Raw genomic sequence first — 17,696 nt, 5'->3', positions numbered from 1 at the left:
TGGGTATTGAGGAGGGCACATTCTGCATGGAGCACTGGGTGTTATGCACAAACAATGAATCATGGAACACTACATCTAAAACTAATGATGTAATGTATGGGGATTAACATAAGAATAAAAAAAAATTAAAAAAAAATTATATTAAAAAAAAAAAAAAGGAGGGCAAGATATACATGATTCCCATCATGCTATGGCTCTGACTCTAAGACATCTATGCTAAACAAGGATATAAAACAGGTGGTGAGTGCCCAGATAGGGGACATACCTAAACCTCTTCTTTTACCACCCAAAGACCCATACTATATTAATTTCTTTATGCCCGAGTTTAATTGTTTATGAAATACTTGCCTGTAACTGTGATGGAATACTCAGAGTTTTTAAAGTTTGGAGTTACAGGCCATAATCTACAGATTATTTATGGTTATATATACTGGGTGCTTTAAAATGTATTAGGAAAAGGCCAATGAATGGGCAGAGTCATTAAAATGATTCTTTCACCTGAACTATTGGATCAATTACAGACAGTGCAAAATTAGCTCATGGTGGCTTTTACAGAAATTACAATATATGTTCATAAGGACTGTGGCCTCTCTCAGTAACAGAGGCATTAGAACTCACCAGCAAGAAAAAGTTCCATGGCTTGGGCACACCATACTCTCCTGGAAAGACAGCTTCTATATACCAGGCCACAAGGCCATATAAGAAAGCATCAAATAAAAACATTCCCAGTACATGGGCAAAGTCAAAGTTCTCCATTTTGGGTGGTGAGAAGATGTTACTCCATTTAATTCCAATTTCTAAGAGATAACAGTTGACATTTAATTTAGGTGCCAACTGACACTAAAACAGTTATCTTCTGCATCATAATTAAAGAGTGAAGAAAAAAGGTGTTAATATTCTACAGAGATTCCTGTTATAGTCAGTTACTTTCTTATACCATTAGAATTTAGGACATCTGAGCAAGCAATCATGTAAGATGCTTCCTAGCATGCCAGAAACAATCAGTTATGAGTGAAACAAAAACAAAATATACTAAGTCAGGAATATAAACTTTAAGAAAAATAAGCAAACCTATGGGTTAAGACACTGACTCCTCCTTCTCTGCCCCTCCTCATGCTAAATGTTCACTGGAAAATATAATTTTAGAAAACCATAATCATTAAAAAGCAGGGATAAATGCTATCTATAGAAGAGAAGACTAGAAGAATTTTTGTGTAGATATTGCACTGATGAAAAAAGGAAGACTAAAAGTCACTAAAAGCAGACCTGTTTTGCTTCCAGTCCTAGCACTAAACAGCAGCCAGGAACTCCAAATGAGCAGGGAAAGCTACTAACAGACTTGAGTAAATTTATGGAGAGAATGTGGAAGCGCTCATGTACGACAGGTGGTGGTATGAAGTAATATCATTTTTTGAAGGACAGTTTAACAATATTAATCAATTTTAAAACTGTGAATATCTTATGAGAATATGGTCAAATTTATAAGGTAAATACTCACTCTCCGTTTCTGCCGTGACTAGGAATTTAGTTCCCAGCCCCATTGCTATATTTGAGCTGAGACAGGAAGCCAGCTTCTGGGAGAATGTCATTTGTGCAAAGTTTGTAGAGACTGTAACAAGTGGAAAGTAGGTAGCAAAATAAATGAAACCTCCAACAGAAACAGCAAAATGTGCTGGAAATAAGAAGGAAATTATAAGGTCAATTTAAGCAACATGCAGAAACCTAAACTACAAATATCTGTGTTACTGGAAGAGTGTAATAAAATAAGCACACTGAGAATAGAGATTTGTTGTGTTCACCATTTGCTTACCATTATACAATGAGTGGCACTTTATAGGTGCACAAAAGTATTTTTTGAGTACATAAGAGGCTGAAATTAAACATTTCAGTAACTGTTTTTTCTGGAATTTATCATTCTATAATGTAGTAACTATAAATATTATAGCTCTTAATGGAAATTTACATAAAAATTATAAATGTAAATACTATTATTGACTATTATTGACATAATCAGAAAATATCTAGATTGTATTTCCAGATACTATGAGATTCAGTCTATGTCATGATACTGGGGGAAAAGAAGGATACTTGAATAAACAGAAACACAAAGTTGGTCTCAAAAGCATATATGGTTTGGAATATGAAAAGTTCCAAAAATGTGACTCTGATGAAACACTAAAAAGAAAATTCCTGTTAATAAACCAATTAACATCATCAGGAGTTAAAATTCAGCATCTAAATAAAAATGGTATATTATAAAGTACAACGTATTATTCCACTATTAGGAATGATTCTTCCTTTCCCTCTTTCTCTCACTCTACATTCCATATTCACCACCTAGAACACTTATGTTTTATATACTCATCAATGTGTATTCTTTTTTAAAATTAAAATTATAAAGAGAATGAGAGGGGACAAATAAAAGATAACAAAGACAATATAATAGATACACCTGATAAAATAGCATCAAAATATATATATGCAAAAAATAATAGAAGTTCTAGAATATACAAATGTACAATCATAGTGGAAATTTTAACCATCTTTCTCAGAATTAACAAACTTGGCCTAATGAAAATACATGTCAACTATCCCAAACAACCTCATAGTATACCTTTTTTTTTTTTAAAGATTTTTTAATTCATTTATTTGACAGAGAGATAGCGAGAACAGGAACACAAGCAGGGGGAGTAGAAGAAGGAGAAGCAGGCTTCCCGCCGAGCTTGGAAAAGCCCGACGTGGGGCTCGATCCCAGGACCCTGGGATCATGACCTGAGCCAAAGGCACACGCCTAACCATCTGGGCCACCCAGGCACCCCAAAATATACATTTTTTTCAAACATATTTGGAATACCGATTTTTAAAAAACTGGACATTGACTAGGTCATAAAGTAAATCCTAACAAATTTCAAAGGAATTATATTAAACTGGCAATCAATAACCAGAAGATATCCATGAAAACCCAATATGTTGAGAAATTTAAGACACACATCTTTGAATAATTAAAGAAGAAAATTATAAGGAAAAGTATAAAACATTTTAATGTAACAACAGGAAAAAGCTTATTTATCAAAATTTGTGTCATGCAGTCAAACCAGTATTAAAAAGGAAATGACTAGCCTTAAATTTATTTATTAAAAGAAATAAACATACACTATCACAAGTTTTAAAAAATGGCAATAAATACAAAGTTTATGGAACGGTAAGAGGATCAACAAAGCCAAAAGCTTATTCTCTGTAGAGACTAATACTGCTAACTAACCTGTTGTGAAACTGATCAAGAAAAAAAAGAGAAGGCACAAATTACCAGTATAAGGAGTAAAAGAGTATATATCATGACAGCCATTGGCAAAGACATTAAAAACATAAGAAACCATATTAAATTAATGATACTGCACCAATAAATTTCAAAACTAAAAATATAAGTTAAAGAAAATACAACTTACCAAAAATGAAAGAACTAGAAAACCTGAATGCCTAAGGTCATAAAAGAAATTGAATCAATAATTAAAATCCTTCCCAGTGCTTTTTCAGCAACTTCTAGCAGATATTCAAAGAAGAAATAATTAGAATACTGCACTGAAATTCCCAGAGAGATAGAGATACAGAAAAAGAGGATATCCAATCAGAGAAAGACATGTATCATATGACCTCACTGATATGAGGAATTCTTAATCTCAGGAAACAAACTGAGGGTTGCTGGAGTGGTGGGGGGTGGGAGGGATGGGGTGGCTGGGTGATAGACATTGGGGAGTGTATGTGCTATGGTGTCTCCTCTTTAATTTCTTTCATCAATGTTTTATAGTTTTCAGAATGTAGGTCCTTCACCTCTGTGGTTAAATTTATTCCTAGGCATTTTATTATTTCTGGTGCAAGTGTAAACGGGGTTATTTTCTTAATTTCTCTTTCAGTGAAAGGACTGCCTCCAAAGAAATGCACACATGAATGGGAACTTGACATACAGCAGAGCAGGTACTGCAGAGTAGTGAGGAAAAGGTGAACTGTTTATCACGTTGCCTATGCACTTGGGAGAACAATCAATTCGCTACATCATACCACACACAAAAGAACACAGGAAGATAATTTTATGACTTTGGAGTACAGAATTTTTTTCACTGAAATATTTAATATCACAAACTATGAAGGAAAAGATTGGTAAAGGAAAAGATTGATTACATTAAAATTAGTAACTATTAAAAGACACCATAAATAAAAGCTGAGAGCTCCAAACTGGGACAAGTTTTGCAACACATTTGCAACTAACAAAAGGTAGGTAGCAGGAACATATAAATAACTCCTGCAAATCAATAATCATAATAGATAAGAATGCACAAACAGATTTTACAGAAAAGGAAACACATGACCCATATTAATAGTAGTAACACTCAGGTTCATCAGTAAGTGAGAAAATGCAGGTCTGAACTACCATAAGATAGGATTTCATATCTCCAGTATGGCACAAATTAGAGTTTGATGTAGTAAATTTTGGCAGGGGTATGGAATAATAGGAATTCTCATCTTCTTCCAGTAGGGCTATAAATGCACAGAACCACTTTGGAAGTGTTGGACACAGGTAGTCAGGTTGGCCATTTACAAACCCTATGACCCAGCAACTCCTTTTCTACATATGTACCATAGTGAAAGTCTAACACATATAAACTAAAGACACGTACAAAAATGTTCTAAACATCTAGTCTGCCATAATTCCAGAAACAGGAAATGACAGTATCTGTTTTCTAACTATCTCATTTTTCTCTTTGGTATATTATCACATTCTGCCTTACATTGACACACCACTTTTCTTTACCTCCTGGGTTGGTTGGTTTTATTTGTTTGTTTGTTTTGGCTGCTTATAGGTTGCACATGTGATCATGTGACTTGTAAGGACCCATTAACTAACAATACTCATGAAAATGTACTGAGAAAAATAAAAATATAATGAAATAGAGTTACTGGTCATGACTGCTATTGGCATGTTAGCCCTCAAAAAGCAAGGAAACAATTTTTGCTTGCCTTTTTTTATTAGATACCGGGCCAGTTCAATGAATGACTTTTAGATACTTGCATCCATTGACTTGACTTCCCATTCCAATCTTCCAGTCTTTCAAAAATGTTTAAAAACTAACCTCTATAAGAACTATTCGTAGGTTTATCTCAATATGAAGTGGGAGTATTTTAATCCTTTTTTCCTAGGTATACTGGTTCATAAATTTTCATTGCTCTCTGCATGTCCTATCAAATAATTTTTTTGTGCATATGATATGCATGTCCACAAGGTCAAGGACAACTCTATGGGACAGACACTCTATTTCAAATACACAGCAAACACACAATAAAGATCTATTAATGAAGTACATGGACCCTTTCTTTCAGGCAAGCAATTTTGTTGTTTTCTTTCTCTTGACATACTGCAGATCATCATCAGATACTGACAGACTTTATTCCCTCCACTAGAATATACAGAAGCCATCTCAATCATTACCATTCCTGCTGGATGGTTAAATAGATACCATATGCATAGCAGCAGATAAAGGTTAAAAAAGAATCCTCAAATATGACCTTATTTTCGTTTTTATCCTTTTTTCACATGTATACTATATATTAATTTTCACTGCTGCCTTCATTCCCTTTCTTATCATTTCATGTACTTACAATACTTGTCTTTTTAGTTAGAATATAAAGAGAGGCCACAGATGAGATGGCAAATGAAGGTCACAGAAGCCTCCGAATATAATCCCCACTGAGTCACTAATTATCTTTCCCAGGAGTTTTAGACTCACCTTTATTGAAGAACGTGCTAACCATAAAGCTGAAGAATATTGTGGCGATGGCAAAACACAGCAAAAAGACGAAGACAAGAGATGGGTCGCTGTACTGGATGACTGGCACAGGTTCTATCTAATAAAATAATCAGGAAGCCAGTTGAGCCATACTCTAAATGGCATCATAGTAAAACAAGAGAGGAGAAATGAAACATCTTTAAATATTTTAATAGTCCTAGTGAAACTAATGACAAACCTCAGGGAGATGAATAAACAATTCATTAACTACAAAAGGTCCACACATCTAAACTTAAAGTTTAGTTTGCTGAGAGACTAAGCAGCCCCTGAATTTCCAGATTGGAGTCAACAATAGGCACGTGTTCACTTCCTGACAACTTGAATCCATTAGGCCCATACCATGTTATATGTTTTTCCTCTCGAAGTTTAGCTATAGCATACTACAGTGAAATAGACACTTGCCTTGGCAAAGAAAATCATGCACATCAAAAGGATGATAACTGAATACAAAGAGAGGTATGTGAAGAAATAGGCAGCCCAGAACATCCAATTACTGAGTCCTATCATGAGCAGATAATCCTGTGGGAGAGTTAACACAAACCAAACATCATGTAAAACAATATAGTTATATAAAATGCATTCACAAAGATTATCTAATTTATTTCTACCACAATCAAAATTGGTTAAATAAGAATTATCATGCCCGATTTATAGAAGAGGAGATCAATGATTTGATTAAAATTATTCAGCTAGTGTGTGGCAGTACTATGATGCTTATAAGCCTAGAGATGATCTCACCAATAATTTACCTGATATTTTAAGGTATAAAAACCCTTAAATAAAACTATAAACTGCTTAGATTAATATTCCCTTTCTTTTTATTATGCCTTCTAGGAGGTATTAAAAAATGTAAATATATTTTAATTAAATTATAAAAGATAGAAGCAAACACTAAAACTATGATAAAAAATAAGGGGGAAAATTCAGTTTTAGAAATAATCTTTATGAACTATATTCTTTAAAGAAATATTTTATTTCGAGTGTTAACAAAAGAGCATCAAAAAAGTTTAGCTAAGCATATAATGTAGAAAACCAATAAGAAGACTCAAATGAGTGGTATGAGTCTTCACAGGCTATTTTAAATATTTCTATTGAATTTTACTGATGTACCAATATTAAATTCTGTAGCTTTAAGCTCTTCTTAGGGCAGAGACTATGTTTGCCTATCTGTATCTGCCTGGCCCATACAAAGAGTTTAATAAATGTTTGTTGAAAGGACAAATGAATGAATGTGAGGATTTTGGAATTTGCATACTTTCCAAAGTTCTTAAAAATGGGCACAGGTCCACTTTATTATGCACAGCGGACAGAAATAGGGATAAATGGTTCCTAGCAATCAATGCTACAACCAGACTTTCTTAGCAAGTTTTAATCACCAACAAAAATGACAAAGTACTTTTAACAAAAGAAGTGTAAGATTTCTGGGGGCCTGAGTGGCCCAGTCTGTTGGGTGGCCAACTCTTGGTTTCAGCTCAGGTCATGATCTTGGGGACCTTAGGGATTGTGCCCCACATCCAGCTCCCTGCTCAGTGGGGAGTCTGCTTCAGGATTCTCTATCTCCCCCTGCCCCTCCCACTGCTCTCTCTAAAATAAATACATAAATGTTAAAAAAAAAAAAGTGTAAGATTTCTACACTGAAAACTAAAACACTGTTGAAAGAAAGTAAAGGAAACCTAACTGTAGGAAAGACACCCCATTAATAACCCATTAATTCAACATACTATTGGAAGTTCTAGCCACAGCAATTGGGCAAGAAAGAAAGAATGGATGCAAATCAGAATTATTTGCATATGACATGATATTATACATAGGACACACTAACAATTCCACCAAAAAAAACTCTTAGAACTAATCAACAATGTCAGTAAAGCTGGAGAATACAAAACCAAAATACGAAAATCTGTTGCATTCCTACTCACTAATAAAGAACTATTAGAAAGAGAAATTAAAAAAACAATCCATTTACAAATGCATCAAAAAGAATAAGATACATGGGAAGAAATTTAACCAAGGAACTCAAAGACCTGTACACTGAAAATTCTAAGATACTGAAGAAAGAAACTGAAAACAACACAAACAAACAAACAGATATACCATGCTTGTGGATTGGAAAAATTAATATTGGTAAAATGTCCATACTACCCAAAGCAATAGACAGATTCAATGCAATCCTCATCAAAATTCCAATGTCATTTTTCACAGAAATAGAACAATCCTAAAATTTATAAGGAACCACAAAAGACCCCAAATAGGCAAAGCAATCTTCAGAAAGAAGAAAAAAGCTGGAAGCATTCTACTTCCTGATTTCAAACTATATTACAAATCTATAGTAATCAAAACAGTACAGTACTGTCATTAAAACAGACAACAGAGCAATGCAACAGAATAGAGAGCACAAAGATAAACTCACACATATATGGCCAATTAATTTATGACAAAAAAGTAAAAAATACACAATGGGAAAAGGACAATTCAGAAAAAATTAGGTATATATAAGGCATCCAAGCAGATGAGACAATCTTACATGCAAACCAGATTCCACACATAAAAAAGAATTAATAAATGACTCATCAAAGTAGGAGAATACAAAGTCAATACACAAAAATCAGTTGAACTTCTATACACTACCAATGAACAATCTAAAATGGAAATTAGGAAAACAATTCCACTTACAAGAGCATCAAAACGAGTAAAATATGGGGTGCCTGGGTGGCTCAGTCAGTTAAGCGTCTGCCTTCAGCTCAGGTCATGATCCAGGAGTCCCAGGATCGAGTCCCCAGGATCGAGTCCCACATGGGGCTCCCTGCTCAGCAAGGAGTCTGCCTCTCCCTCTGCCCTCACCCTGGCTCATGCTCTCTCTCTCTCTCAAATAAATAAAATCTTTTAAAAAAAGAGTAAAATACTTAGGAGTAAACTTAACCAAGGAGGTGAAAGATTTGTACAATTAAAACAATGAAAAGTGAAAGATCTTTACATTTTTGAGGCCAATATACTCCCATACAATTAAAAAATAATTAGAAAATTAGATAAAATTAGAAAAAATTTTGGTGAAATGTAGAGCAAACAGAATTTTCATACATTGCTAATGGAAGTGAAAATTGGTAAAATTTTATTGGCAAACTCTGGCACTATATAATAAAGTTAAATATGTATAATCTAACATTCAGCAAAAAAAAATGTATAAAATATTCATAGAAGAATTACTTATAATACCAAACTCCAACACTAAAGGAAAATAGATAAATTGTGATAGTCATATTATGGAATCGTAAAACTCATATAACTCAATGAATATAAATGAACAACAGCTACATATTTAGCTGAAAGAACCACACAGACACAACATAATACAGTGCATGATTCCATTTATCAAGTTCAAGGCAGACAAAACTAGCTCATAATATTAGAAATCAGGTTGGTGTATACTTTGGGGAAAATGTTTTGAGGGGTACACAAGCCATCTTCTAGAGTGTTGGCAGTGTTTTATTTCTTACAGGGGTCACGATAAAAAGGGCATACTTTCTTCATGATAACCCATTCAACTCTACTACAATAATTTGAATGTTAGTGTCTCCTCAAAATTCCTAAATAGAAAACCTTGTCCCCAGTGTGATGGCACTTTGAGGTGGGGTCCCTGAGAGATATTAGGTGATGAGGGCTAAGCCCTCATGAATCAGATTAGTGCCCTTATAAAGGACACCCCAGAGAGCTCACATTTCTTCTGTCACATGAGGAGACAGTAATGAATGAGGTGCCATCTATGAACCACAGAGTGCATTCTCAACAGACATTCTGAATCTGCTGGCACCTTGCTCTTGGACTTTCCAGGTTGCAGAACTGAGAGAAATAAATTTCTCTTGCTTTATAAGCTATATAGTTTATGATATTTTTGTTACAGTACCCTGGATGGATTAAAATACATACACTTCTGATTTGTGCACTTTTCTGTGTGTACATATGTTATACTTCAATGAAAGTAATTTAAAAATGAAATATAAAGGGGGGATCGGAGGGAGAGATGAACCATGAGAGACTATGGACTCTGAGAAACAAACTGAGGGTTCTAGAGGGGAGGGGGGGTGGGAGGATGGGTTAGCCTGGTGGTGGGTATTAAGGAGGACACGTATTGCATGGAGCACTGGGTGTTATATGCAAACAATGAATCGTGGATCACTACATCAATAACTAATGATGTATTTTATGGTGACTAACATAATAAAATTAAATTAAAAAAAAGAAATATAAGTATTCTGTAGTTTCTAGTGTACAGATTCTTTACCTCCTTGGTTAGGTTTATTCCTGGGTATCTTATGGTTTTTGGTGCAATTGTAAATGGGATTGATTCCTTAATTTCTCTTTCTTCAGATACATTGTTAGTGTATAGAAATGCAACTGATTTCTGTGCATTAATTTTGTATCCTGCCACGTTGCTGAATAGATATTGTTAAAATGTCTGTGCTGCCCAGAGCAATCTATACATTCAATGCAATCCCTATCAAAATAACATCGACATTTTTCACAGAGTTGGAACAATCCTAAAATTTGTATGGAACCAGAAAAGACCCCAAATTGCTGGGGGAATGATGGAAAAGAAAACCAAAGCTGGAGGCATCACAATTCCGGACTTCAAGCTCAATTACAAAGCTGTAATCATCAAGACAGTATGGTTCTGGCACAAAAACAGACACATGGATAAATGGAACAGAATAGAGAGCTCAGAAATGGACCCTCAACTCTATGGTCAACCAATCTTTGACAAAGCAGGAAAGAACATGCAATGGAAAAAAGACAGTCTCTTCAATAAATGGTGCTGGGAAAACTGGACAGCCAAGTCCAGAAGAATGAAATTGGACAATTCTCTTACACCATACACAAAGATAAACTCAAAATGGATGAAAGACCTCAATGTGAGACAGGAATCCATCAAAATCCTAGAGAACATAGACAGCAACCTCTTGGACCTTGGCCACAGCAACTTCTTCCAAGACACATCTCTAAAGGCAAGGGAACCAAAAGAAAAAAATGAACTTTTGGGACTTCATCAAGATAAAAAGCTTCTGCACAGCAAAGGAAACAGTCAATAAAACAAAGAGGCAACCTACAGAATGGGAGAAGATATTTGCAAATGACATAACAGATAAAGGGCTGATATCCAAGATCTATAAAGAACTTCTCAAACTCAACACCTGAAAAACAAATAACCCAGTCAAAAAATGGGCAGAAGACATGAACAGACACTTCTCCAAAGAAGACATACAAATGGCTAACAGACACATGAAAAATGCTCCACATTACTTGCTGTCAGGGAAGTGCAAATCAAAACCACAATAAGATACCACCTTACACCAGTTAGAATGGCAAAAATTAGTAAGGCAGGAAACAACAAATGTTGGAGAGGTTGTGGAGAAGGGGAACCCTCTTACACTGCTGGTGGGAATGCAAGTTGGTACAGCCACTTTGGAAAACAGTATGGAGGTTCCTCAAGATGTTAAAAATAGAGCTACCCTATGACCCAGCAATTGCACTACTGGGTATTTACCCCAAAGATACAGATGTAATGAACAGAAGGGGCACATGCTCCCCAATGTTCATAACAGCAATGTCCACAATAGCCAAACTGTGGAAGGAGCCAAGATGCCCTCCAACAAATGGATGGATAAAGATGTGGTTCATATATACAATGGACATCAGCCATCAGAAAGATGAATATCTACCATTTGCATCGACATGGATGGAACTGGAGGTGATTATGCTAAGTGAAATAAGCCAAGCAGAGAAAGACAATTATCATATGGTTTCACTAACATGTGGAATATAAGGAATAGTGCAGAGGGCCATAGGGGAAGGGAAGGGAAACTGAATGGGAAGTAATCAGAGAGGGAGACATACCATGAGAGACTCTGGACTCTGGGAAACAAATTGATGGTTGCAGAAGGGTGGGGGATGGGATAACTGGGTGATGGGCATTAAGGAGGGCCCATGATCTGATGAGCACTGGTTGTTATATGCAACTAATGAATCACTGAACATTACATCAAAAACTGATGTACTATATGTTGGCTAATTGAACTTAATAAGAAAAAAATATAAAAAAACAAATGAAATATAAGTAACATAAGTCATAATGTTGATGTTTGTGTATCACGTTCTGGGGACTCAAAAAAAGTGTTAAATTATAATTGAGAATTAAAGAGAGATAATCAACAAGGAGATGGCAGCTACAACACCTGAGACAAGTAAGTTAACTGTGTGTTCACCAATCAGAAAAGAGGAAAGCATTACAGTCAGAGGAAACATAAACATAAAGGAAATTTCAAAAAAAAGTCATTTGTTTTGGCTGGAAGGAAAGGTATCTATGTTTTTTTCACTCTCAGTGAAACACAATTCTGGAGGGGACTACAGGAGGTCATTTAAAACTTTTTTTTCAGCAATCAGAAATTGGTTAAAAAATTACAATATGTTTTTTCTTTTTTTTTTTAGATTCTACATATAAGTGAAATCATATGGTATTTGTCTTTTCTCTGACTTATTTCACTTAGCATAATCCCTCTAGGTCCATCCATGCTGTTGCAAATGATGAGATCTCATTTTTTATGGCTGAGTAATATTCCATTGTATCTATATACAACATCTTCTTTATTCATTCATCTATAGATGGACAACAAACAAATGAAAAAAAAAACAAAGACATATCTATAAATACAGAGAACACACTCATAGTTGCCAGAGAAGGGAGAGGGGAAATGGGCAAAAGGGTGAAGGGGAGTGGGAGGTACAGGCTTCCAGTTATGGAATGACTAAGTAATGGGAATGAGTGGTACAGCATAAGGAATATAGTTAGAGGTATTGTAATAGTGTTGCACATTGATAGACCGTAGTTACCCCTGTGCTGAGCAGAGCATAATGGGCAAACTCGTCCAATCACTATGCTGTACAGCTGAAACTGATGTAACACTGTGTGTCAACAATACTTCCATAAAAATTCCTTCTTAAATCACAGAATCATAGAATCTTGGAATTGATTTGTATCTAAATTCATCTAGACACAACTCCACAAATCCAGTAGATTATATCTTTGTACTCTCCTTATTCCAGAGATGTTGGAGGGCATTTGGTATTTAAATTGTATCCATAAACAACAACGATAACAAAATGAGGAATAGGCAGGGGCCAAATATTAGAAAATGCATATGCTTAAGTGGAATTTATTCAGCAGAGAACAAAGATAAATACAGCCTTAAAATTTATTTCTAGCCATCTGTGTTACAGGACAATTACCCTGGCAACAATGTGCAAGGTAGATTCAGAGGAGAGCTGAGGGGTGAGGAGATGTGTGCGAAGAGCCCTGAGTGAGAAGAGGTAGGTGGTGAGAAACAACATGAGGCTGATGTGTGAAGTGGTGTGGCCACTAAGAAAGGAAAGAGAAAAATGACATGATTCAAGATTACACGAGGATAAATGAAATGGAGAGACAACTGATGTTAACAGCCACATCTAACAGCTATGGAGCACCCACTAGGTGCCTGACAATGTACCAAACACTCAACACCTGTTTCCTCCTTTACAACATACAACAGCAGGTCCAGGTGATTTGATAGTGATAATTTTTCACATAATATCTAGCTTAATATCATGACAGCCTTCCAAGTTAGTTATTACTATTATACTTAATTTATATCTGAGAAAAAAGGCTAGAAAAGTTATATGACTATGTCAGAGTCAATAAATAATAGGGATAGGATTCAAATCTATGATTTATCAGAGTTCCTGAAACAAATTAGAAAATAAATCAATTATATATATAATTATATAAATCATCTCTCCCTATTTATAGGATATGTTATAATATATATTATATATGTTAAATACATAATAATTACATATTAATTATTATATATTATATATTAATAATTATATATGAATTATAAATTAATAATTGGTTAAATGACTGTATTTTTGAACTGCAAAGCCTCTGGCCATAACACAACATGGTCTCTACCGAGACACAGAAATTCTGAAGGGGACTATAAGTGGTCATTTAGAAAAAAAACTTAGAAAAACTAATTATAGAATCATAGAATCTTGAAATTTACTTGTATCTAAATTCAACAAGACAGTTCCACAAGCCCAGATGATTAATTCTTTGCAACCCACCTATTCCAGAGAGATTTTAGAGCATTTGGCATTTAAATTCTATTTGTAATAATCTTGTGAAGCAGTCTTCTAGAAATAAAACTAAAGAATTACAATAAAAACAAAATTCTAGAAAATTGCCAAGAGAAATAAGTGTTCACTTTCTGGCTGCCACTGAAACAAGACCATCTACCAGTGCTGAGTGGGTAGAAATAATCCAGCCTCCACAGAAATTTATGCTACAGACCCAAATTTTTCTACAGAAGCTCTATTTACCTCAAGAAAACTAGAGTTACCTTCAATCGCTTTTCTTTTTCCCACATAATAGACTGAATGAGGGTAAGATGATTCATAGAGAAGATAAATAAGATTACTAAAGGAATGAAAATACCAAAAAAGGTAAAGAAGTAATCACGAGAATATTCTGGATATGGAAATCTCTGAACAAAGACAGTGACATCTTGAAATAGCTTTTGTGTTGCTGTGTGGTTAAAATATTTCATGATGGCCTGATCCAAGGCATGCTGCATAACCAGGAATCCTTCAGTGATGTACCCTAAATGAGAAAACAAGGATTGCTAAGTACAACAGACAAGAAATAGCTGAAATGAACAAAGGAAAAGGTAACTAAAGGTATGTCAAAACCAACAAAGTTAATTATTGTAAAGAGGCTCTTGTTATAGTCTAAATTTCACAGCTATTATGGTATCCCCACGCAAATACATAATAAATACTTTTTTATTATTTAGATTTTTATTTACTTGAGTATGGTTGATGCACAAGGTTACATTAGTTTCAGGTGTACAATGTCGTGATTCAACATTTCAGGTGTACAATGTCATGATTTATACATTATGTTGTGCTCACCACAAGTGTAGATACCATCTGTCAGCATACAGTGCTATTACAGTATCATTAACTATATTCCTTATGCTGTGCCTTTTATTCCCATGACTTATTTATTCCTTAACTGGAAGCCTGTATCTCCCATTCCCCTTCACCCATTTTGCCCATCCCTTCCTCCTCTCTGGCAATCATCAGTTTGTTCTCTATATTTGTAGATCTGAGTGAGTTATATGAACTGATGTCCACTAAAGCAGAGCTACTCAGTGTGTGGTCCTTGGATCTGTGGCAATATGCAAATAGCTTCTTACTGTTATATAAGTTTAGTATAAAAATGAGCAAACACTTAAAAACTTTTATTAAAATTTGGCAATGCCATGACATCTAAAAACTGAATTTTCTGTTCATCTATAAAAGTTCTTTATAGATTTTCAGTGTGAATCTGTGTCACATTTTCTCCCCTCTGGATCTTGCCTTACTGTTTTAATAGGGTCTTTCACACAGGCTGGAATAATCAATTTTAATGAAGTTCAATTTGTCAATTTTTTTCTTTTATAATAATACCTTTTCTGTCTTAATGAATCACTGCTGGCCCCAAATTCATGAAGATATTCTCATAAATTTTGTTGTGGAAGCTTTATGATTTTAGTTTTTATATTTAGGTTTATGATCATCATGTTATTTAACTAATTATGTGTAGATATGGATTAGTGATCAAGATTCATCCTTTCCATCCACATACCATGTTATTCCATCACAATTTGTTCAAAAGATTTCCTTTTCCCAGTCAATTATACTGGTGCCTTCATGGAAAAATTAAATGACTATATGTATATGAGTCTATTTCCAGACACCTCATTCTTTTTATATGTATTTGTTCATCCTTAAACCTATACGGCAATGTCTTAATTATATAGATTTATAATAAGTCTTGAATGTCCTTTAACATTGACATTCCTTTTCAAGATTTTTTTTTTTTTAAGATTTTATTTATTTATTTGACAGAGACACAGCGAGAGAGGGAACACAAGCAGGGGGAGTGGGAGAGGGAGAAGCAGGCTTCCCACCGAGCAGGGAGCCCGATGCGGGGCTCGATCCCAGGACTCTGGGATCATGACCTGAGCCGAAGGCAGACGCTTAACGACTGAGCCACCCAGGCGCCCCCCTTTTCAAGATTTTTAAAAAACTAATCTAGACCCTTTGTATTTCCATATATTTTTTAGAATAAGCTTGCTATTATTTTTCCAAAAAGACTGCTGGGATTCTGACTGTCATTATATTGCCATTATAGATCAACTTAGGGAAAAGCTACATCCTAACAATTTTGAGTCACCCAAGCAATGAAATTTAGGTATCTCATCATTTGTTTAAAGTTTTCTCTCAGGAATGTTTTATTGGTTTTGGTGTAGATTTATAATTTATTATCATATACTGTCTATCTTGGGTATTTGCTCAATTAATACATTATATGTAGTACTTTCTTGTGGATCTCTTCACAATCACCTACATAACATGATTCTGTCAACTTCACATAAAGATAATTTCACTCCTTCCTTTCCAAAATCTATACCTTTTATTTCATTGCCTTTTTCTGATACAAGCTAGGACTTCCAGTAAACTGCTGAAGAGAACTGATGAGAGCAAACATCTTTACTTTGTTCCTGATTATTAGAGGAGAAATGTTCAATATTTCACTAGGATGATACAAATTTCTTACACATGTATTTTATCAGATTCAGAAATTTCATTTTTTTCACTTTTATTGCTACTTTGGCTTGGAGAGTTTTTTAAATATACTTTTTTATTTTGGAAAAAAAATGTAGTCTTACAGAAAGACTACATACCATGCATTCCTAAATACCATGCATTCTCAACAGAGTTATAGAGCTTCAAGCCATAGCACATAAAACAGATCTGTAGTATATCTGTGGTATTAAAATTTCACAAGGGGAACACACTTAGGGAAAATATGTCCAAAGGATTCCCTAGAAGGGCAATAATGAAAAAAATTGAGAAATATTACTTATACCCTGCACCCAGCTTCCCGAATATGACATCTTATATCACCATGGTACATTTGTCAAAACTAAGAAATTAATATTGGCACAAAACAATTTCTAATTTATACAAACTTTGTTTGGATTTCACCAGTTTTTCCCCAGTGTCATTTTTTTTCTATTCCCACCTAGGATACTACATTGCATTTAGTTGTCATGTCTCCATAGTCTCCTCTGATCTATGAAACGTTATTATCCTTTCTTGTTTTTCACAACCTTGAGAGTTTTTGAGAATACTGGGCATGTATTTTGGAGAATGTTCTGTAGTTTGGATTTGCATGATGTTTTTTCACTAATAGAGTTAAAAGTTTTACAGAGGTAAAATGCCCTCTTCATCACATTATATCAGAGAATATTTGCTATCAACATGACATCAAAATACTCAAAATTATTTTAAATTCCTTGTCTGCCAATTCCCGTATATAGTTTATCTGTCGACTTATATTAACTGCTTTTTCTCTTTTAATTTTGGGTAACATTTTCCTGCTTGTTTGCATATCCTATAATTTTGGATCTTATGCCAGAAATTGTGGTGAAAGGAACAGTGGACACTAAAGTATATAATTGTTTGTTCTGTTTTCTTAAAGATGCTAGCTCCTGCCTTTGTCATACAGCTAAAGGGAGGAGCTGACCATTTAAATTCCAAGAGTTTAGTTGAGTTGAGCTGAAAATACATCGTTCCAACGTACAGAAATTTTACACAAGTTTTTGGACACTGAAAATTTTAAAGAAATCACCAGCAGTACAACAAGTTAAAAATTAACAATTTCTATCATAAGATTGAAGAAATGTAGGTATAAACATGTGATAGCTCTTACTATAT

The 17,696-nt window shown here is 34.5% G+C and overlaps 1 protein-coding gene across 1 annotated transcript in view; it reads right to left on the bottom strand.

Moving 5' to 3' along the window:
- LOC110582271 (phospholipid-transporting ATPase ABCA3-like) overlaps nt 1-17,696 on the bottom strand; it is a 142,530-nt gene that overhangs the window by 106,989 nt on the left and 17,845 nt on the right. Inside the window, exons 5-9 of the mRNA XM_044915267.1 lie at nt 14,270-14,529; nt 6,243-6,359; nt 5,781-5,898; nt 1,499-1,672; nt 619-797 (exon numbers count right to left, since the gene is read on the bottom strand). Of these exons, the coding sequence (XP_044771202.1) occupies nt 619-797; nt 1,499-1,672; nt 5,781-5,898; nt 6,243-6,359; nt 14,270-14,529 (848 nt within the window). The remainder of the gene's footprint in view (nt 1-618; nt 798-1,498; nt 1,673-5,780; nt 5,899-6,242; nt 6,360-14,269; nt 14,530-17,696) is intronic.

Source organism: Neomonachus schauinslandi, chromosome 5, assembly GCF_002201575.2.
Source record: "Neomonachus schauinslandi chromosome 5, ASM220157v2, whole genome shotgun sequence".
NCBI lineage: Eukaryota > Metazoa > Chordata > Mammalia > Carnivora > Phocidae > Neomonachus > Neomonachus schauinslandi.
This window is presented reverse-complemented; position numbering and strand designations above follow the sequence as displayed.